This window comes from Phoxinus phoxinus, assembly GCF_949152265.1.
Source record: "Phoxinus phoxinus genome assembly, chromosome: 13".
NCBI lineage: Eukaryota > Metazoa > Chordata > Actinopteri > Cypriniformes > Leuciscidae > Phoxinus > Phoxinus phoxinus.
The window spans coordinates 1,442,637-1,467,045 of record NC_136888.1 but is presented as its reverse complement, the minus strand read 5'-3'; the positions used below and the strand labels follow the sequence as shown (position 1 = coordinate 1,467,045).

The 24,409-nt window shown below is 36.4% G+C and overlaps 1 protein-coding gene across 1 annotated transcript in view; it reads right to left on the bottom strand.

The window, feature by feature from the left end:
* dph6 (diphthamine biosynthesis 6) overlaps positions 1-24,409 on the bottom strand; it is a 130,728-nt gene that overhangs the window by 76,800 nt on the left and 29,519 nt on the right. The window contains exons 5-8 of the mRNA XM_079633030.1: positions 23,726-23,844; positions 4,819-4,880; positions 3,551-3,645; positions 3,380-3,473 (exon numbers count right to left, since the gene is read on the bottom strand). Coding sequence (XP_079489156.1) covers positions 3,380-3,473; positions 3,551-3,645; positions 4,819-4,880; positions 23,726-23,844 — 370 coding nt within the window. The remainder of the gene's footprint in view (positions 1-3,379; positions 3,474-3,550; positions 3,646-4,818; positions 4,881-23,725; positions 23,845-24,409) is intronic.

Below are 24,409 nucleotides of genomic sequence, written 5' to 3'. Positions count from 1 at the left end.
TATATAAAAACCGCCACCCCGGTGCCTTTAGGGTTCCTGTGCACGACGGGCAATAACGTAACTCCGCTTTGACTGTCCAGAAGAAGTCTGCTTTAGAGCTTGCATCAGTGTGAGTTCTGCAAAAGTGCGCATCGAGGGCACATATCAACCACAAAGTATGCGTGAGCACCCTTCTGAAACCTAAAATGAAAAATTAGACACCCTACAGTCTCATGGACTTAACGGACACATGAAATCAGCAGCCATTGTAAGTACACAACACCGAAAATTCCTATGAAGTGTGGTATATATATTCATTGAAATTACTGTACTTTAAAACACTTGTTTAAAAGAAAAAACATATGTATACATAGTATAAAACACTAGATGGCACAATATACCTATTTTTAATAGAGTCTTTCTGTCCCCCTCCCCACACACACAGACACAGACACACACACACACACACACACACACACACACACACACACACACACACACACACACACACACAGAATGGCTGGGGGAACTCTGTCAGAGAGAGGCAGAGAGAGACAAAACCACATTCAAACCAAAATATCTGACTTCCTGTTGGTCGGAGCTAATGACTGTAAATCAGAAAGTTGTCCGGCTCGATGTGCACAATATACATACCAAGTTTTGTGACTGTAGGTAAAACTAACCCCCCCCCCACTTTTGTCAAAAGTAACACACTTCCTGCTTCCAGTTGGTGGCGCTATAACTTTGACTCACATTAGTTATATCCATGTGATCGGCCACTTACAACAAACACACTGCTGAAGTTTCATCAAGATCAATTAATGTATGAGGATGTTATAACACACTTCCTGTTTCCAATATTCGCCATAAATTAGTTTCCTCGCCACAGCCAAACCGTTCGAGATATCAAAAATCCCCTGGCAATTTATCATCCTAAATAACATTGACTTCATGCTGACCGAGTTTCGTGGTGTTTGGATGAATTCTCTAGGAGTATTTAAAATGCCAGAACATGCGTTTTTAAACTACCCTAAATAGCCGACTTCCTGTTGGGCTGGCGTAAAAAGTAAAAGCACGAAGGATATATGAATGAACCGATGAGATCTATAAGTATATCGATTTTCATATTATTCCATGCAAGCGTGTTTGATTTATGGACCAAGTTTTCGGACCCCGTTCCAGGGGGCGCTGTCGAGCCCCCCTGCCACGCCCGGGTACCAGCTTCAGTCCGGCTCTAATGGCCGCGGGTTCTGACCCGTGTGCAAAGTTTCAAGAGTTTTTGAGCACGTTAAGAGACCCAAAAGTGCCCGAATAGTCGTAAGAAAAATAATAATAATAATAATAATCCTATGGAAAACAATAGGGCCTTCGCCTTTTCAAGGCTTGGGCCCTAATTATTATATTTGAATGCTTCTGGAAATTGTGTTTCCTGGATACATTAAGTTCCCCCGAAAAAACTTTGTTCACTCGAAAAAGCACTGAAATAGATTTAGCCTCCAATCTCATATTATTCCCATCACACAAGATTCATAAGCAAATGCAAAGTTTCTCAGGGGAACAGAAAGCTTAGCGAGAGAACACAGATCAGTTCCTCCCATTCCATACACACATATATATACAGTATAATAAAAGCAATACAAATGAAACTTAAAAAACATGTCTTTCATAAAAAGTATTTTGTCTGGTTACTTCCATGTCATGTGACCATTAGCCAACATCAGAGAACCGCGCACATGCAAATGCATTGTTACATAATTGAAATATGAACTAAATATGAACTAATATTTTACGTCCAGGAGGTTCAGCTGACACAAGTTTTGGAAGGGTTTGATTCCCAGAGAAGGCTTGAAATCATAGAGATGTGCTCTGGAGATACACGCTACACGCAAACATGTACATGGACTAAAAACATTTGCGTGCACAAAATAAATCTTTAATTTGTTGTAAATTATCCATGTGTGAATAAAAACACAAGCTCACTGAATTTCAAATAAAAGTTTCACTTTGTGTGTGACACACTGTAACATTGGATCATTTATATATATATATTAATCAGTGTTGGAGGAAATGCAGTACAAGTTACTTGAGTTATGTAATCAGATTACTTTTTCAAGTAACTACTAAAGTAACGCATTATTTTTAAAATTTACAACAAAATATCTGAGTTACTTTTTCAAATAAGTGACGCAAGCTACTTTGTTTTCCCATTTATTGACTGACTGACAGCGCTCGTGTGTGTGTGTGTGTGTGTGTGTGTGTGTGTGAACATGATGTTTATTGTAGTTCTAGACTAAATGTGAGCATTTACTCATTTGCATTTACTCATCTCATTTGCACAAAAAAATATTCAATATTCCTCAAAATGAATAAAATCAGTGAATGCAGAATCAGAATACTATGCAAACCTCCAATAACTAAATATGTTAAATAAAACACACATTTTTATGCATTTAATCTCACTTTATTGACCAATGTACTTGCTTCTGAGCTTCGATGACTCAGTTTAATAAGCAGAAGTGACTATAGATAGATAGAAAGGTCTGCTTGTGTGCTTTCCTCTACTGTACACATTTCCTTCAGTCTGAGGATTATTATTCCACGTTTGCTGTGAACGGGTCTTTACATTTGCCCAAAAGGGAAAAAAGTAACGCAAAAGTAACGTAATGCATTACTTTTCTAAAAAAGTAACTAAGTAATGCAATTAGTAACTTTTTAAGGGAGTAACGCAATATTGTAATGCATTACTTTTAAAAGTAACTTTCCCCAACACTGATATTAATATATAGTATATAGTAAAGTGTAATTTATCTCTGTGATCAAAGCTGAATCTTCAGCATCATTACTCCAGTCTTCAGTGTCACATGATCCTTCGGAAATCAGTGTAATATGATGACCCTGGATCACACGGGTATATCTGTGGCGATATCCAACTATACACTGTATGGGTCAAAATTATCCATTTTTCTTTTATGCCAAAAATCATGAGGATATTAAGATCATGTTCCATGAAGATATTTAGTAAATTTCCTACCGTAAATATATAAAACATGTATTTCTGTGAGTGAATGCAGCACAATCGTGAACATAAATGCACAACTTTAAAGGAGATTTTCTCAATGTTTACATTTTTTTGCTAATTTTGAAAACTAATTATTGATTTTTCTGCTTAATATTTTTCCAAGTAAGATTTAAAAAGGAAAAGAAAAAATATTATGTTTATTCATCAAGGACGCATTTAATTTATCAAAAGTGACAGTAAAGACATCATTCATAATGTTACAAAAGATTATATTTCTAATTTGTTGTAAAAAGAGTGTGTCCTGACATCATCAGGTTTACATGACTAGCTTCATGAGTGGACTTGAGGAGCAGAGCAGGACTGGTGTGAGCTGGAGCGTACTTCTGTCTTGTCCTCGGTGTGCATGTGTGTGAAGCGCAGGTATCCCACAGGAGCGAAGGCATCGGCCGAGTGGACCACGGTCTCCGCAGAGTCACTGAAACACACAACACACAGTCTCACACACACACACACACACGATGCGCACACACTGGCGTTGTGTTCCAGACTCACATGACGATCTTCTTCTTGAAGAGCGGACAGTCGACGGTGAAGGTCTCGTACTCGCCTCCTTCCCCACAGATATGAACTCCATACTTCTCTGAAAGCTGCCGCAACCATGGTTACAATCACTCCATCACCACATCTTCATATTACAGCAACATTACAGTTATTATTCATCACATGATATAGCAGGTATTTATCGCTGGCTATTAACGGCAAATGTTTATATACACTACTAGCGCTCAAAAGTTTTATTTTTTGAAAGTCTCTTCTGCTCACCAAGGCTGCATTAATTTGATTTTAAAAAATACAGTAAAAACATTGAAATATTATTGTAATGTAAAACAGCTGTTTTATATTAATATACAATATATAATTTATTCATGTGATCAAAGCTGAATGTTCAGCATCATTACTCCAGTCTTCAGTGTCACATGATCCTTCAGAAATCAGTGTAATATGAGGATTTGAAACATTTCTGATTATTATCAATGTTGAAAACTGACTAAAATAGTTTTATCTGCTTAATATTTTTCCGAGCAAGATTTAAAAAAGAAAAGAAAAAATATGTTTATTCATCAAAGACGCATTAAATTGATCAAAAGTGACAGTAAAGACATTCATAATGTTACAAAAGATCATATTTAAAATAAAATCTGTTCTTTTGAACTCTATATTCATCAAAGAATCCTGAAAACACATTTTACACAACTGTTCTCAACACTGATAATAATCATAAATGTTTCTTGATCATCAAATCATCATATTATACAGATTTCTGAAGGATCATGTGACACTGAAGACTGGAGTTAATTACATTTCACAACATATTAACATAGTAATCAGTGGTTTTAAACTGTAATAATATTTTGCAATATCACCGTTTTTTCCTGTATATTTCTTGATCGGCACTTTATTAAACAACCATGAGTTCATGTGGATTTGCAGTGAATAAATTATTTCACAAAGCTGCATCTCACCAGATTATGTGTGATATTGGACTAAACATTAAAGAACATTATGATGATGATTTATAAGAATGAATGAATGAATCAGTGTGTCAGTTAAAGGACTTTATTCTATCACATAACTTTACTCTAGATCTGCTGTAAAGCCCAAACTCTGTTACTGTAATCTCCTGTTATCACTGTAAAACTGCTGTCAAACACTATTGTTAAAGCGCTGTATAGATGACGGAGACTTGACTTGATGAGAAAGCTGAAGCAGAAACAGCTGGAGGAGGTTTATTATTATTATTATTATTATTTTCCTCTGACCTCGTGCAGATACGGTTCCATCTCCGCCAGGGATTTTCCTAAATGTCTCTCTGGATCCAGACCTGCCAGACACACACACACACACACACACACACACACACACAGTGTTTAACACACTAACAACACATCGGCTGCTCTGTTTGACTGTGCAAATGTGTACACACACACACACACACACACACACAGATCTGCTTTAACCGTTCCTCTGAGAGCTGCAGGTCAACATACACACGTCAGACTGGAAATATGTTCGCGTGTCAATACCAATGCATCACGAGCGTGATAAACTAGAGATGTCAATCACGGAAGTTCACGAGACCATCATGCAGTGCCAGCTGGTTATGATCTGCCTCTCTCTGTAAACAAGCCTTTCCATAAACAAACACACAAGTTATTCATATATCCTGATCTAGCACAGCTCACACCACACGGCCGCTGCGGGAATCAAATCACGCTCACATCAACAACCCCAGACATAATAAACAAACGTAATCACACGCGGAGCGTCTACGGGACTCAAACACACACAGAACTTTCCATGATTTTCTTTTTTAACCAATGGTCAGTGAAAGGAGCGGCTGGAAATTATCTTTAATCTCAAAAAACTAAATATGTGCAGGCTTATTTTAAATGATGTCTAGTAGCAAAAGTTGGAAAATTACTAAATATAGTTTCAAAACCCTGATTTGAGTGATTTTGTAAGCAGAAACCAAATGTTTGAAGTTACTTATAAATGTACATTATTTCACACAAATTAAATAAAAACACAGTACACTCATGTAAAGCAATACATACTATATAGTAAATCTAAGCTGTGTGATTGTTTATATTAATATTAAAGTCTCCCTGTAGTTAATAATGTTATCCTTTAAAACTCACAAAATGTCCTATTTAAATGTTTTTCCTTGAAAAAAATATGAAGACTTCAGATGCAAAAGCCTCTAAGTGGCATCTAAATTTATCTTATAGAATTATCATTTTTATCAAGCTTGTATGTTTATGTTCAGTTATTTCACTTTAAATGGCAATGAAAATTACCTATTAATTGTCATTAAAGTGAAATTACTGAACTTAAATATACGAGCTTGATAAAAATGCTCATTTTAGAAGAAATTTTCAGATGCCACTTAGAGGCTTTTGCATCTGAATATCTTCATGCCTTAAAATATCTTGAATGTAACTCGACACCCTTGCCTCATTTAGTATGCACAATTCTATGAATATGCAAATGAGCCCCGTCTCCACTCACTCACTCACTCAGAGATCCACTGGTGGACGATCACACGTTGATCTGATTGGTTACAAGGTAGTGTGTGACGTCAGAAACACCAGCGATTTCAAACCGTGTGACTATATACAGGGGGACTATATTTAACTTACTAGATATTACAATAGTATAAACATTAATATGTTCTTTTTCTTTAACGCTGCTTTGAGAAAAACATATATTGTGAAAAGCGCTAAACAAATAAATTTGACTTTAGTTGTTTGACTATTTTAAAATAGCGGTAACACTTTTGAACTAACCATGAGCAATACATTAGTTACTGTATGTATTAATCTTAGTTAATAAAAATCCAGCTGTTCATTGTTTGTTCATGTTAGTTCACAGTGCATTTACTAATGTTAACTAATACAACCTTTGATTTTAATAACGTATTAGTAAATGTTGAAATTAATTTGAACTCTCAGATTAATAAATGCTGTAGAAGTATTGTTCATTCATAGTTAATGTTAACTAAGGTAGTTAACTAATGTTAACTAATGAACCGTATTGTAAAGTGTTACCAAAATATCTTTTGTAATAGAGTTCAATGGCTGAGCTTGATGCATTCGTTCTACAATTAGTGTGGAAAAGCTCCCATGATCCCCCACCCCATATGAAGCTTTCACTGCTTGTCATGTGTCAGTATTTAATGGAAAGTGCAATAAAGTGGCCAAAACTACAACTACAAAACCTTGTACAAACTCAAATCCATCAAGAGGTTAAACTCTCACCACTTTTCACAACAAACCATGACAACCCATCATAACACAAGCCCACATTTTCTCTCCCGCTCGTGATTGTGGTGCACCACTCGAGCGCACCGCAGAGAAGCGGCTTTCTTCCCGCCTGACCTCCGAGATCAGGGTCCAGACCACAAGCCCTCAGGGAAGCTGAACTCTATCCGGCGTGTTTCCAGAGGACCATGACGGCGCGCTCGGATCTGCAGGGGATCGCTGAGAACGAGAGCGGCCCCATTACCCGGCCCTGGGGAACACCGCTCATAATTAGTGTGAGAATATCTAATCTCCTCTCCTCTCATGTTAACCCCACACAAAGGTAGCAGGGAGAACGCCATTAAAATTCAATCCTATTTAACCCCCTGAGGTCGGCAAACGCGCGGGCGCGTTTTGCTCGTTTTTTTTTACATAGCAGCAAAATAGACCTAAAATACTCCGTCGGTTTTGGTCATACAGACTTAAGAAATATGAAAAAATTAGCTGTTAAATGTCTACTTTTTTATGTGTCCACTTACAATCGAAATAAAACATTGTGCTTTTGTAAAATAAAGAAAGTAAACAGGGAGTGCTTTATGCCTCTCCGTCTCCGTGAACTTTTTTTCTGAAGCACTTCTCTAAACTCAAATAAAACTCAGCGAATACTATTCACTCAGACATGAGCTATATATCTCTATAATCATTTAAGTGTGTAGTTTTAAATTATCTAATTCAAATCTAAAACAAATATTCTCTGTTTATGTAATCTATATAAAAAGAGCGAGAGATCAGCTGTGCTCATTATCTTTCTGGCATCTCATTACTCCGCTAATGTGACACGCCCATCGAGAGCGCGCGCGCTATTCAAACACAGATAATCTGGAGCAACACATGCAAACCAGTCAACGCCCACAACAGCTGGACAACACACTCGCTGTGAGGAATAGCTCTGCTAATAATATCGTGATTATCCTGGAAATTTTACCTCAAAGGTGCTGGAGTAGCCGAACAACGGACCCAGCTGCAGATCATCAGTAAGTGCTTTGTTCTAATCGCGATATGAACTGGTGTCTGTAATCCGCAAAAGACTGTTTAAATTTGAATCGCGTTTCTGTGTTTGAATGAATGAACGGCACATGTGCATGCGTTTGTTTACTAACGTTACAGCTCGCGCGTGTCTGTGTGTGTGAATGAAATATCTATTGCCTACTGAGATGAGTAAAAATCGACTGAATACGTTGAAATAAAATGTCTTTGTATAAGCAACGTTTTAAACTGCAAATTAACATTTATGCCCTAATATAGGCTATATTATAAAAGACGATATGTCACAGACGAAATATGAAAGAAGTTTGTACTGCCACATCAAAACCTAATTTCCAAGGTGCAAACAAAATCTTAAAAGGTCAATACAAGCCTTCTCTTTAAATTATTTTTGTGTTTTATTAGTGACAAATTTGGGGAGAGGATAGCCTACATAATCCAAAACTTTCTGAAAATACGAATGAGAATTAACTGCACAATTACTAGACATGTTTACCTTGGATATTATACAATTTGCAAGCATACAGTTTGTGGAAAAATACACTTTTTTTTCAAGATGTTTCCAACTCTGAACCAATTCTGTAGATGTGTGTGTGTGTGTATGTATGTATGTGTATATATATATATATATATATATATATATATAATATATATATATATATATATATATATATATATATATATATATATATATATATATGTGTGTGTTGTCTTTGCATTCTGTGTGGCTCAGTGACACACTCAGTGAAAGGCTCATTAGTATGCAGCATTAGCAGGTCTTTGTCTTCAGGTGTGAATGAGGACATTATTCATGACCTTCTTGGATCATTCACGCCCCCCTGCATATTGCCTTTCCAAACAAAAAGTGTCTTACAAAATTTAAATCAATCTATTGTTTAATGTGAACGATTAGCCCGGATGATTTTCAGATCATTTTGAAGTAAATACTCTAGCCGACAACATCCATTAGTCAACAGTATTGTGGGAATATGTGAAGTTGGTCGTTTGTGGTCTTATATCAGAACATTTAAGTTTGAGTTTTTTGAATAACCACGCATAAATAATATTCTCTCAAAAATGCAAACATGTACATACATGTTGCTCACATATTATGATAGTCATGTTCGTGCTAAATAGAGTGTAATTACACCTTTGCCATTAATATGTTTATAAGCAACTGAAAAAAATAAAAATATCAGGTCATGTCAAAACATCTCAAGGACCCCAAAAACACCTTAGACCCCAGAGGGTTAAATATCCTTTTTAATTAGTCATGCCTTTAAAACAAATTTTAATGATTGATTTCAAACTGCTAAGAGGCAGTCTGTTTTATAATATCTTCATTAACGTCTTGGTTTTAAATAAAGGATCAAGCACACTGCAAATGTGATATTTAAAGCTAGGATGCAGAGGGAAAATAAAGTAAAAGAGATTAATTGCATCATCTCGTTCCACTCCTTATGAAGGAAATCAGGAAACACAGTCGAACTGAATCTGGGAAGTAGCGTGATTATAATCTTGGTGTTTTTTCTCTATTTCTGTCACCCTTGGTCTTGTTCCTCGCCTCTGTCGTCTTCAGTTTGCTTAGTTATGGTTAATATTCAGTAATATTATTGATTTAACTGCACTGGCATTGTTGGATGAGAACAAATCCTGAACTGAATTAATCTGAATAATGCCATTATTGTCTTCTCTAGGGCTGCTTTACAGCACAATTGAACTTGTTGCATCATTTACACAATGAACTGAACTAAATCAACACTGAATTGAGCTGAATTTGCATCATATTTGATGAAGTTTGCATTATTAGGGGCCAAGTGTAATCTCCTATTGTATCAGTTGGCGTTCCTATTATTATTATTATTCTGTTTCTTTTTTTCCACACTTGAGTCTACGCCATAGAACCATATGGTAAAAAGTTATTGAATTTGGCACGCTGATAGAGATCAATCTAAACATTCACCATAGCAAATTTGGAGTCTCTATCTCGATGCCTCTAGCGCCACCACCTGTCCAAAGTTTGAATTACGTTTGTGCTAATAAAGGCTAGAAACAAAATTCAATTAGAACAAAAATTGCCAAAAAAACTACTTTTTCGAACTCCTAGGCCGTTGCTCTGATTTTCACGAAATATAAACCAGATCATCTTTAGACCGTGCACAAAAAGTTATGGAATTCAAGTCGATTTGTTAAACCGGTTTCAATTTTTTTTACAAATTGTCTGCAGCGCTTGCGGAAAAAAACGCAAGACTGTATCTCGTCAATGCTTTATCGTATTCAGACCAAACCTGGCCCATGTCATCACAAGCATGACTTGAGTCCACATGCTGTGTTTCAGCGCAATGCCACCTACTGGTTCGGAGATATGAAAAATGGCTATTCTTAATAAAAGTGTTCTCGTTAGATTCGGAGCGGCACTCGGAGTCGAATGATATCCAATATTTCCATAACGGTTATTTTGGCCGTCGGCCATTTTGAATTTTGTAGTAAAATGCTGTATTAAAATTAATAAAGTATTAAAAAAATGCTGTATTTTATGAACACATAATCGTTACAAAACTCGGTATAGGTCATCAGCTCTGAAGGAACCTGAGAAGTTTTGAGCACCATCTAGTAGTAAAAATCAAATATTTAAATGCTTATAACGTTGGGTGTGGTCGACTTATTTTTATGGGAGTCATCTCATTAGACTCTTGAATCCTTGCAGAGTCCAACGATACCAAACATGCCAAGGTTTACCTTATGGTTTGTGCTGCATTGTGATTTAGCACTTAAAAAACTTCCGCTAATATCTTCTAAAGTCCAATCGAGACGAAACCACCGTAGGAAATTCGGAAACATAGGTCACTGGCAATTTGCTAATGCCCCAATATAAAAAAATGTAATAGCAAGTGGCAAAAAAATCCAACCAATGTCACCCATGAATCATGTATAGTGCGCTCATCCATATAAATGTCTATAACTCCAAAACAAAGTGATATATTTTCACCAAATTTGACACACACATGTACTTTCGATGGCGCCAAAACACGAAATTGCCATTAATTACAATACAGTATTATGCCATTAATGTTTTAGTATCGTGCATCGTCATTGTAGCTGTTGTAGCTTTCTACCTGCCGACATAACGCACATCTGAAGCCAGGCGAATATAGCAGATCTGGACCAGCTTCATCCATACTGGCCTAAAATATATTCAGACAGTCAAGATCATCTCTCATTTACATGAGCTGCACGGCGTTCATTCATCTGCACCTGTTTTACTACCTGACCTAAAGCTAATTACCTCACCCCCTTATGGCACATTAAACACAAATAAGCTCAGTCCGAGCACCATTCATCTGTCTGCACGTCCATTCCCGCTGCCCTTTAGACAAGCAGAGTCCAGGCAGAGCCCCAAGGAGAGACGCGCAGGCAAAAAGTCCTTAACTCATTATTATCCTATAAAACTCAGATTTAATCCAGTCAACTTCCAAGCCAGTGAACTGCGCACAAATGGATTCTCAAGTTTTGCATTAGATTTCATGAGCTTCAAATTAGAGCAAATTCTTTGTAGGTCACAAGTTCTTACAATACGGCTTGCTTTCCTTACGTGCTTCTTTAGTCCGGACTTCCAGACACCATTGTCTTCTCACGCACTGGAGATTTTGGTCTATTTTGCTTCCATAACTTGTCTTCTTTCAGACTAGAGGAAATAAAACATCCAACATGTATATTTAAAGTCCGCCTGTGGTGTAAATCCAGCTTTTAATGTAGTTTATGTGTGTATGTGGTGTTATTAATCTGCTTTAACACACACCATGTGTAAGTTCATAAGTGGACAGCATTGCTGAGTATTTTCTGCTTAAAACTGCAGTGAACCAAAGACAGTCTCAAAAACACGGTTTGAAATCGCTGGTGTTTCTGACGTCACACACTACCTTGTAACCAATCAGATCAACGTGTGATCGTCAACCAGTGGATCTCTGAGTGAGTGAGTGAGTGAGTGAGTGAGTGAGTGGAGGCGGGGCTCATTTGCATATTCATAGAACCACGCATACTAAATGAGGCAAGGGTGTCGAGTAACATTCAAGATATTTTAAGGCATGAAGAAAATATTTTCAAGGAAAAAAATTTTAAATATGTAATTTTGGTGTTCAAAGATGAGTTTTAAGGGATGCAATTATTGACTACAGGGGAACTACAGGGTAGGGCTGTAACGATTAATCGCGATTAATCGAAATCCAAAATAAAAGTTTGTGTTTACATAATATATGTGTGTGTATTGTGTATAATTATTTTGTATATATAAATACACACACATGCATGTATATATTTAATAAAAATGTGTTATTTATATATAAAATAGTTCTATTTATATATAATATAAATCATATAAAAATATATATGCAGTATATACATGTAAATATTTCTCAAATATATACATGCATGTGTGTGTATTTATATATACAAAATAATTATACACAATACACACACACATATTATGTAAACACAAACTTTTATTTTGGATTTCGTTTAATCGTTACAGCCCAACTACAGGGGGACTTTAATATTTTCAAAATTTGTTTTTATTAATACACAGTTATTATGCTATTCCTTGTGATATATTACCTTGGCAGTAAATGACAAAAAAACGAATTGACACGAGGGTATCTCTAATACAACAGCTGAAGGAGTGGCGGAAAAATTGACATCTTTCTCATATATTTTCCTCTTTTGGAAAGTCACTATCACAGACTTTTTCTTTTGCTATTAGAGCAAATGCAAATACAAAAATTATATTTGCGGTCACCTCCCATTCACCGCTATAGAAGCTATATGACTTTTGCTTCTGAGATTTTTCACAAATGAGAAAATGGTCCATTCCAATACATACAGGAAAAGGTCATTTTTTCTAAATGAGAAATCACCACTTTACACCGAACTTTGGGTTTATTCTTGTCCACTGTATATTCTGGAGTTTTTTTTTTTTTTTAAAGGGTTAGTTCATTTAACATTCACCTGATTCATATAACATTTGATTCCTAAAAACATGATGAAAATCCATTTCAAAATTCATTCATCATTTGAAAAAACAGTATTTTCTGATTTCTGGAGTGATAAAAAGAGAAACCCAAAATCCCCTCCGCAAAAACCCTTAATATGTCAAAATTGATTAACAAGAATAATGAACTTGGCTTTATCCAATGTTCAGATTTATGTTATGGAAATGCATGCAAATTAGTGCATGCATATTTAATTAGATAATGCCTCATTTCAATATTTAGACAACATTTCAGAAGACTTGCGATACAAATCAATTATCGTAATGAACTGTGATGAACAGATTGGGATAATTCACCAAAGAACAACAATTCTTCCATTGTTTACTCGCTCTCGTGTCAATGCAAACCTGTACAACTCTCTTGCTCCTGTTGTGCTTCACAGAAGAAGGAAAGTCATTTACTTTGGGAAATGTTTATGTTATTAGATGCTAGATTAAATTTACATTATTTAAGGAGAGACACAGCAGGCAAAAACTTTTTTTTTTTTTTTTTCACTGGTCAATTTTGAGATTTTGGGATATTTGTCTTCAATAAACATGTCTTCTTTTAGACTTGTGGTGAAAAAAAGTTTGAAATACACATTAAGGTCTTTATTTTACTAACTTTGTCTGTTTGCGTCTGTAGATTTCTCCGAAATTCAACAAAAGTTGCTGTTATAAATCATCATGATCCGCGATCTCTGTCTGCACCGTCATCACACACACCGCTGGAAAGCTCTCTCTCTCCTGTACAATGCTGTCGGATCCAAATATGGTCATTTCCTTTTTATCAGCAACCAATCGTGAAAGTTAAAGGGCTGAATGCGCAATCTCATTGGCTGATGATAAATCTTTAAAGCCTGTTTTCTCAAAAATTTAATTTCTCTCATTCTCCAAGTCGGAAATCTCCACTTCAGTCGCACCGATATACACCAAACCTTCTAGTCTTGTGCCTAGTTATATTATGAAGACAATTACAGAGGGATTTGAAAATATATTATTCCTAGCCTGATTTATATAACATTTTATTCCAAAAAACATGGCGAAAATCTTTTTTTAAGGCTATTGACAGTATATTCTGATTTACAGGATAACAGAAGTAGATATCCATAAATCCCTCTGTATTTTTTCCCCCATCTAATATGTGAACACAATGAAAAAATAATTTTGAACCTGGCTTTATCCAATACTCAGATTTCGTATTTTTAAATATATGTAAATTAGCGCATATTTACTTAGACATTGCCTAATTTGCATATTTAAACATTAAATTACAGAAAACTTGTATTACATTTTTTTCTCATCTTAATGTAAGTAATCAACTGGGAAAGTTTCATGGTGATATCTGCTAGTTAAAAATATTACCCTATTCACCTGTAGTGTCTCGCCTTAATAAAATAACTAGCGATGCACGATATATCAGCCGTCACATCGGTACCGGCCGACATATGATCATTTTTTATGTTATCATTATCAGCCTATAAGAAAATTTGGCCGATATATGCTGATAAATAATAGATTATTTCCTTCAGCTGAGACACTTTTCACTTTTCAAGCATATTTCAATTGCTTGAAATATGATTGAAATCACTTAAAAAAATTATAATACAGTTCGGTGCAACATGTGCAGCGCAAGTCTGTTATATACTACATAAAATTATAATGAGAACATTATAATTGTGTGTCTGGGACATGGTATCATTTTAATGGTGAGACTTTTGTTTTTGTAATCAGGCTCTCAAAATTAAATAAAAACTTGTATTTAGATTTATCAGCCGATATATCGGTTAGCAAAATGAATTATCGGTATCAGCCAAAATGTTCATATCGGTGCATCCCTAAAAATAACTGGCCCTCTCAGAAAAAAAAGGTTCAAAAGCTGCACCTGTGTACCTAAAAGTGAACATATTAGTACGTAAGTGGCATTAGCCCGTGTTTAAAGGGAGCCGTTCCAGTGGCAGCTTTTGTACCTTTTCTCTGAGCGTGCAGATCTCGTGGTCTCGAAGTTTAAGAGGCTGCATATGGAGCAATCCTCATCTTTCAGGCCTTATCAATGAGACCCAGTATCGCCAGCGGCATCATTAACCAGTCGACGCGCCGATGGCCTGCCTATATGCTTAATGTGAACCAAATCTGCCACCGAATTAAAGCGCACAGATTCCACTGACAGATCGGCTTTAATCCAACGCCGGCAAAATTGGATTCATGTTGAGGAACATTTTAGCTTTAAACGGATGGAAGTGCTGGATAGCTAGTTCATCTTTTGAACAATGCTCTCACAGACCTGAGCCGAAACAATAGTGTGTGTTATCGGCCGGTCTGAGAGCGAGAGCTTTGCGCGGGGAGAACACACACGAGATGCGGAGATTAGGAGAGATCGGGAAATGTGTTCGAGCTCTTATCTGAAATTCAACAGCTGTGTGAGGAATAATAGCCGTACGACGAACACAATTCAGCAGACACATCACAGATTTAATCTTTTTATCCAATAAATGGAATAAAGCTGCAATTATAACCTCATCTGATGTTTATCACAGCCAGTTACAACTGACACCTGCATAGAGAACGCATTAAAGCAGTGATAAAACTACACTAATGCAACAATCAATGCATGACCGATGTGTGATGTTTATGGAGACACTTATGAACGTTCATAAAGACACTGACTCATAATCAAACACACAGGCTAGCTTTCTCCAGGAATACTCTTACTCTTATCTTAAGTCTTATTGCTGTGTGTGCCATAAACGTCAACAGCAAATCCGGATTAGAGTGAGTTATTGAGCTCCCAAAGTGTGAGATTTTACATATTACCACATGCAAATACTAAACTACAGAATATTTAAGTACATTTTTATTTAAAAATGACCTCTTCAGAAACTGGTGAAGCCAGTTTCTCTTCGATCAAGCACTTTATGAGGGATAATAAACCAAACATGATCATTCTGTCATTGTTAACTTAAACTTATGTCGATCCAAACCTGTATGACTTTCTGTCTTCTGTGTGAAAAAAAAAAGATGTTTTGAAGAATTTTAGTAACCAAAACTTTTTGTGTGGGGAGAAAAAAAATCCACATTTCTCAAAATATCTTCTTTTTTTGTCCCTGCCAAGTAAGTGTAGGCTTCTCTGAATAATAATGTTGATTAATCTGTTCATTATTATGATTATTATTCGACTGGAGAGTTGGAAAAGTATTATCATTAAATGTTATATGTGACCCTGGATCACACGGGTATATCTGTGGCAATAGCAACTATACACTGTATGGGTCAAAATTATAAATTTTTCTTTTATGCCAAAAATCATGAGGATATTAAGATCATGTTCCATGAAGATATTTAGTAAATTTCCTGCCGTAAATATATAAAACATGTATTTGTGTGAGTGAATGCAGCACAATCGTGAACATAAATGCACAACTTTAAAGGAGATTTTCTCAATGTTTACATTTATTTGCTCCTCAGATTCCAGATTTTCAATAGTTGTGTCTCGACCAAATATTGTCCTATCCTAACACACCACACATCAATGGAGAGATTATTTATTCAGCTTTATATGATGTATAACTCTCAATTTCAAAATTTGTACCCATGTGACTGGTTTAGTGGTCCAGGGTCACATAATGAGTGTCGATGTTAGATATTTGACACTTTTATCACGAACTCCAGTTAATCAGCAAACAAGAATAATTAATATACATTATTCCAATGGAAAAAAGCAGAAGGATTTAATGTAAATGTGTGGTTGGTTTAGCGATCAGTCTGGACGCTAGATGTTACGTTGCTTTCATGAAACACTGAAGAACAGATTTAAAAAATATATATATATGTTCCCGATGTTCCCTGGATTATCAAGATTTGCACACATCCCCAAATAAAACACATGTCGAGGGTCGCGTGCATTTCAATTATCCGAATATAATGCCACCCATCCGAGTGGAAAAGTTCATGCCGAAAGTGTCCGTATAATTGCAGAAAATAAATTCTAAAGCACGCAATAAAAAAAGGAAAGCAGTGACTCTGCAAACAGACCTTTCAACTTCACACATGCCAATTTCCACTGGATCTGTCATCCAATTAACTACTGGAAACAACCCAGCGCCTGGACATCTCACACACACAAATCAACCAATTAACTAATTACATGAATATCCAACGCTGCCGTATTTACCAGCCAATTACGTGCGCTCGGCTTCACGAGGTGGCGAGCGCTCACGGACGCTTCTCTCTGCTTTCTGACATGATTACAGAAACTTGTCGGGAGATTGTCTCTGACTTGGACAGTGCGGTGTGTGGGCAGCCGTCTCCTAACAACAGATCCCCTCCTTTAAAACCGCCCCCGATTACCCACAATCCTCCTCAAGTGTTATTACGGGATTATATCAGCGGTGACGGGAGCGCAGACGGCAGAAGCGTGGGCACACATCCACAACAGGAGACTGAGGTTAAGCTCTACAACAGCTCGGTTACATTACTTCATGCGTTTAGGTATGAATCAAATTACACGTTTAATTTCTAGACATTTCCGGTTGTGAAAATCTATTATCATGAACAAACGCGAGCCGATAAAGACTAGAATATTTATAAATGAACATGGTAACTCTTTACAATACGGTTCATCAACTTACAATGAACAATAGTTCCTCAGCATGTATTAATCTTTTTTAAAATTAATTTTAATATTCACTAATACATTATTAAAATCAAAGGTTGTATTAGTTAACATTAGTTACTGCACTGTGAACTAACAATGAACAGCTGGATTTTATTAACTAACATTAACAAAGATTAATAAATACTGTAACTAATGTATTGCTCATGGTTAGTTCATGTTAGTTAATACATTAAATGTTAACAAATTAACCTTATTATAAAGTGTTACAAATTAACATTTACTTAGATTAACTCATGCTGTAAAAGTAATCTGTGTTATTATTTTTAAATGTTAACTAACCTTACTGTTCCCTCACTATGACATTGTGAATAATTGCAATGATTTATTGCTTTATTTAATAACTGTGTAATTTGATTCGGTCATGACTATTTTTTATCATGAGTCGAGTTAATAAATCTGATTTGTTTCTGTGAATCAGTTCAAAACTCATGTACCAATTTATTTCTGTCATTATTCAAAAATGTCACAAATTCTTTGTATTTTCATACAGTCAAATTATTCAGACACCAGATATATATATTTTTTAAAACTTTTTTAGTGTATGCAGGACACTATAGTTCATTATGTAAGTGAGGAGAGCAGAATAAAGTAAACTGTGAGATATTATACCCAAAAACTCTTCATACAGTGACTACCAGTGACATTTACACACATCTGGGACCAAATATGATCCGGACACTTTAAGCTGATCATGTGTTCTTCAGTGTTTTGTCTGTAACTGCTAATGCTCTTTTTACACACACACTGAACACACTGAAGCATTGCTTGGTCACTGGTTGAGCTAAACTGGTATTATCTAATTGTGGAGTTAAATGGACAAAACCTGTGTGTGTGTGTGTGTGTGTGTGTGTGTGTGTGTGTGTGTGAGAGAGTGTGTGAGAGTGTGTGTGTGTGTGTGTGTGTGTGTGTGTGTGTGTGTGTGTGTGTGTGTGTGTGAGACAGTCTAACAGAAGGACGGACAAAACCTGTGTGTGTGTGTGTGTGTGTGTGTGTGTGTGTGTGTGTGTGTGTGTGTGTGTGTGTGTGTCTGTGTGTGTGTGCGTGTGTGTGCGTGTGTGTGTGTGTGTGTGTGTGTGTGTGACAGTCTAACAGAAGGATGGACAAATATCAACTTATTTGTGAGTTCTGGTCATATTTATTACCATTTTCTAAACTATAGCGAATAAACTGAGATAATGTGAGAAATGTGTATGAATAGATTTTGGTTTGACTGTATATTAAAATGTTTTAGTACAAATATAATGTAGATAAATATTGAATTGTTATATCGGTGCATATAAAAGAAAACATGCCTTGATTTTTGTTCAATCCGTGCATGAAACATGTTAAATCTACAGTATACGGCTACACGGCTGTTTGGCAGGAATGCACAGGTGTAGGAGCAATTGTTATTTTTATCACACAGTCCCACATTTAAAGACGTTTCTCACGTCACAAGTGTTTATTTCCACCTGTGGTGTGTGTGAATGTACAACACACCTCTGTCCCCCAACACACACATGCAGCCCTGACCCATGCAACCCATGAAAGCCTCAATTACCCGACGGCCCGAGGCAGTGCGAGTCCATCCAAACCCTCTAATTTCTAATTACCGGAGCCTGAGGCCAGGTGAGAAGCCAGCCGCGATAACATCTTCCCCTTCTACCTGTGGCCAAGCAGAAAACACACACCGCGCATAATTACACTCTTCCAGATATGTGGGGAATTTGCTTTTAGAGGATGATTTGTCAAGAGCCGGCGGTGCTGTAGGGGTTTGAGGGTAAGCTGTGCCGGCAGATCGCTCACGGCTCATTTGGACAAGCGTTCGGCTGATATTTAACATTCCTTCAACACACACACACACACACACACACACACGGATCCAGTGAGTATCAGTCTAAACAAGCGACAGAAAAAAAACACAAGAAAACACAAAGATCCTCTTGAGTGTCTCCCGCAGCGCAAGGGTTTAAACACAGACGGTGTGATCGCTCATATTCACACGCTGAATTATCAGCTTAAAAACACATTTAGAAGAGCGCAGATAAGACACGGGACGGGATTTGTTGGGGGGGGGGGGGGGGGGATTTTGATAGAGAGAAAAAAAAACAAGTGGTAATCCCAATTCATCTGAAACCCTTCAAATAATAGAAAGGGACGGAAGATTTACAACTCCACATTTACATTCTAATCATTCCAGCTTTAAAGCTCAATATAAACATTATATGCAAAAGAGCTACTGAGAAATAACCTTCTCCAGTTCACCGTTACCAGTCCATTAGTGTTCACCACAAACACACTCCTTTCAAAATGAACCGCACTAATCGTGTTTAAAACTGTAACTTTAGGGGTATTTGTACATTAATATTCACCCCTAAATAGTCCATAGTTGTACCTTAAGGGTACGTATTACTCTAAGGCACCTTTTAGGAACAGATAAGGTACAGATTTGACATTTACTGAGCCAGTGACAAAATATTGCAAAAATGTTTTCTGACAGTGAACTAAGATTTATCAAACTATAATTATAAAACAGATATTTCCCAGATCTAAATTCTGATTGGTTGAGCCACGCTTGAAGCCAAGTCTATGGCACTGACTCTATAAAGTGATCTTGCTGTTTGACAACCATAAATGAGCCAAACTGTTTTATTCTGATCTATTGCTATTAATACATTTAGCACATTGGTGTCTTTTATCATGTTGCTGCTGCCGCTGAGCGTTACAGTGATGTTTGGTGATGTTACGAGATATTACGATATACTAAAGTAATGTCATGGTGATGTTTTGGTGATGTTATGGTGATCTTACGAGATATTACGTGATATTACAGTAATGTTTGGTGATGTTATGGTGATGTTACGAGATATTACAGTAATGTTTGGTGATGTTACGAGATATTACAGTAATGTTTGGTGATGTTACGAGATATTACAGTAATATTATGGTGATGTTACGAGATATTACAGTAATATTATGGTGATGTTACGAGATATTACAGTAATGTTTGGTGATGTTACGAGATATTACAGTAATGTTATGGTGATGTTACGAGATATTACAGTAATGTTTGGTGATGTTACGAGATATTACAGTAATGTTTGGTGATGTTACGAGATATTACAGTAATATTATGGTGATGTGACAGATGTTACGAGATATTACAGTAATGTTATGGTGATGTTATGGTGATGTAACAGATGTTGTTACGAGATATTACAGTAATGTTATGGTGATGTTACGAGATATTACAGTAATGTCATGGTGATGTGACAGATGTTGTTACGAGATATTACAGTAATGTCATGGTGATGTGACAGATGTTGTTACGAGATATTACAGTAATGTCATGGTGATGTGACAGATGTTGTTACGAGATATTACAGTAATGTTTGGTGATGTTACGAGATATTACAGTAATATTATGGTGATGTGACAGATGTTACGAGATATTACAGTAATGTTATGGTGATGTTATGGTGATGTTACGAGATATTACAGTAATGTTATGGTGATGTTACGAGATATTACAGTAATGTCATGGTGATGTGACAGATGTTGTTACGAGATATTACAGTAATGTCATGGTGATGTGACAGATGTTGTTACGAGATATTACAGTAATGTTTGGTGATGTTACGAGATATTACAGTAATATTATGGTGATGTGACAGATGTTACGAGATATTACAGTAATGTTATGGTGATGTAACAGATGTTGTTACGAGATATTACAGTAATGTTATGGTGATGTTACGAGATATTACAGTAATGTCATGGTGATGTGACAGATGTTGTTACGAGATATTACAGTAATATTATGGTGATTTACGAGATATTACAGTAATGTTATGGTGATGTGACAGATGTTACGAGATATTACAGTAATGTTATGGTGATGTAACAGATGTTGTTACGAGATATTACAGTAATGTTATGGTGATGTTACGAGATATTACAGTAATGTCATGGTGATGTGACAGATGTTGTTACGAGATATTACAGTAATGTTATGGTGATGTTACGAGATATTAGTGATGTTACGGAGAGGTTACGAGATATTACAGTAATATTATGTTGATGTGACAGATGTTGTTACGAGATATTACAGTAATGTTATGGTGATGTGACAGATGTTGTTACGAGATATTACAGTAATATTATGGTGATGTGACAGAATTTGTTACGAGATATTACAGTAATGTCATGGTGATGTGACAGATGTTGTTACGAGATATTACAGTAATGTCATGGTGATGTGACAGATGTTGTTACGAGATATTACAGTAATGTCATGGTGATGTGACAGATGTTGTTACGAGATATTACAGTAATGTTATGGTGATGTTACGAGATATTACAGTAATGTCATGGTGATGTGACAGAATTTGTTACGAAATATTACAGTAATATTATGGTGATGTGCCAGATGTTGTTACGAGATATTACAGTAATGTCATGGTGATGTTACGATATATTACGAGATATTACAGTAATGTTATGGTGATGTTACGATATATTACGAGATATTACAGTAATGTTATGGTGATGTTACGAGATATTACAGTAATGTCATGGTGATGTGACAGAATTTGTTACGAAATATTACAGTAATATTATGGTGATGTGCCAGATGTTGTTACGAGATATTACAGTAATGTTATGGTGATGTTACGATATATTACGAGATATTACAGTAATGTTATGGTGATGTTACGATATATTACGAGATATTACAGTAATGTCATGGTGATGTGACAGAATTTGTTACGAAATATTACAGTAATATTATGGTGATGTGCCAGATGTTGTTACGAGATATTACAGTAATGTTATGGTGATGTTACGATATATTACGAGATATTACAGTAATGTTATGGTGATGTTACGATATATTACGAGATATTACAGTAATGTTATGGTGATGTTACAATGATGTTACGAGATATTACAGTAATGTTATGGTGATGTTACGATATATTACAGTAATGTTATGGTGATGTTACAATGATGTTACGAGATATTACAGTAATGTTATGGTGATGTTACGATATATTACAGTAATGTTATGGTGATGTTACAATGATGTTACGAGATATTACAGTAATGTTATGGTGATGTTACAATGATGTTACGAGATATTACAGTAATGTTATGGTGATGTTACGATATATTACGAGATATTACAGTAATGTCATGGTGATGTTACGATATATTACGAGATATTACAGTAATGTCATTGTGATGTTACGATATATTACGAGATATTACAGTAATGTTATGGTGATGTTACGAGATATTACAATAATGTTATGGTGATGTTACGAGATATTACAGTAATGTTATGGTGATGTTACGAGATATTACAGTAATGTTATGGTGATGTTACGAGATATTAGTTTAAAGTTACATATTAAATGTTGATATTCTCTCATTATTTCACAGTTTAAGCACTGTTCCTGAGGATGCCGTTTTGGTTACTTACTAATCAGTTTAAAACTAAGATATTACATGTTGATATCATTATTTCTATCAATCCACACATGTCCAGTGTGTAATGCACATCGGGCCTCCACAAAACCTTTCCCCCTCAGTTCAACTTTAAGTGTGGAACCTGATCAGTGTTTCCCTTGCAGCGGTGCGTGACACAGGAATGAGAGAGCAGGTGACGCCGCAGACATTTCAGGGATTAAAAGACACCCTAGGTGTGTTCCAGTACACACATCCCCTGAAGAACCACCCATGTGTGCATTACTGATGTCATCTGATCTGGGCTGCAAAGTTCAGGCATCCCACAGGATCAATGCCAGTACAAAACGATTCTCAGTGTACCTCAGTTTTTCAAAAACATCAAAGTGTAAATTTAATTTTGGTGGCACATGATACTGCAGATGCTGTATTTGTAGTGCTGTACATTGTCTATATTAGTAATTTTCCCCCAGCTCTACATCTGTCAAATCACTTAACCATGTTCTCTTTTTAGTATGAAAAGGCCTTAATGTTTCCATCTTTTCCAGCCATATTGATACATAATCAATATAAACAATGTAAAACGCTTTTTAAATCGCAATCTTCAATCAGAAAAATCGCTATTAGATTGTTCCCCTAAATCGTGCCGCCCTGCCAGTCTAAAAGAAGGATCAGTTCAAACACTCAGTCGTGTCTGGACTGCTCAAGCCCTGCCCGATTTAAAGGCCGTCACCCACCGATCGCTGCCACTTTGATGAGGAGGGCGTTGAGGCCGCTTGATATGATCTCTCTGAGCAGCTCGGCCTGGTCTCGGCGCCACAGGTACGCCAGCGGCTGGAGCCCAAGCCTCGCACACCTGCGGAGAACACACACACCACAAGTGGAGAACTGAGAGGAGCGCTGCAAGCTGAGCAGGCGTGAGGGATGTGAAGAGAAAAGAGGGCGGCACTCTGACATCACTTCAAACACTATTTGTTAAAGGGGACATCGGATGCCCATTTTCCACAAGTCGGTGTGATTCTTTAGGGTCTTCGTGTAAAGTTTGTAACATACTTTGGTTACAATTCCTCAATGGTTGTGTAAAACAACCCTTTCACCTCCTCAAAAACAGCTCTGTTCACAGCGACCCGTTTCGGTGCATGTCTCTTTAAATGATGATAATAATAAACAGTTAGTCAGTGGTCGAGGGCGTTAATATGCTAATACGGGAAATATGCTAATACGGGAAATATGCTAATACGGGAGAGTTCATCAGTGATCGAGAGCGTAAATATCCTAATACGGGAGAGTTCGTCAGTGGTCGAGGGCGTGTAAATATGCTAATACGGGACAGTTCGTCAGTGGTCGAGGGCGTAAATATGCTAATACGGGACAGTTCGTCAGTGGTCGAGGGCGTAAATATGCTAATACGGGACAGTTCG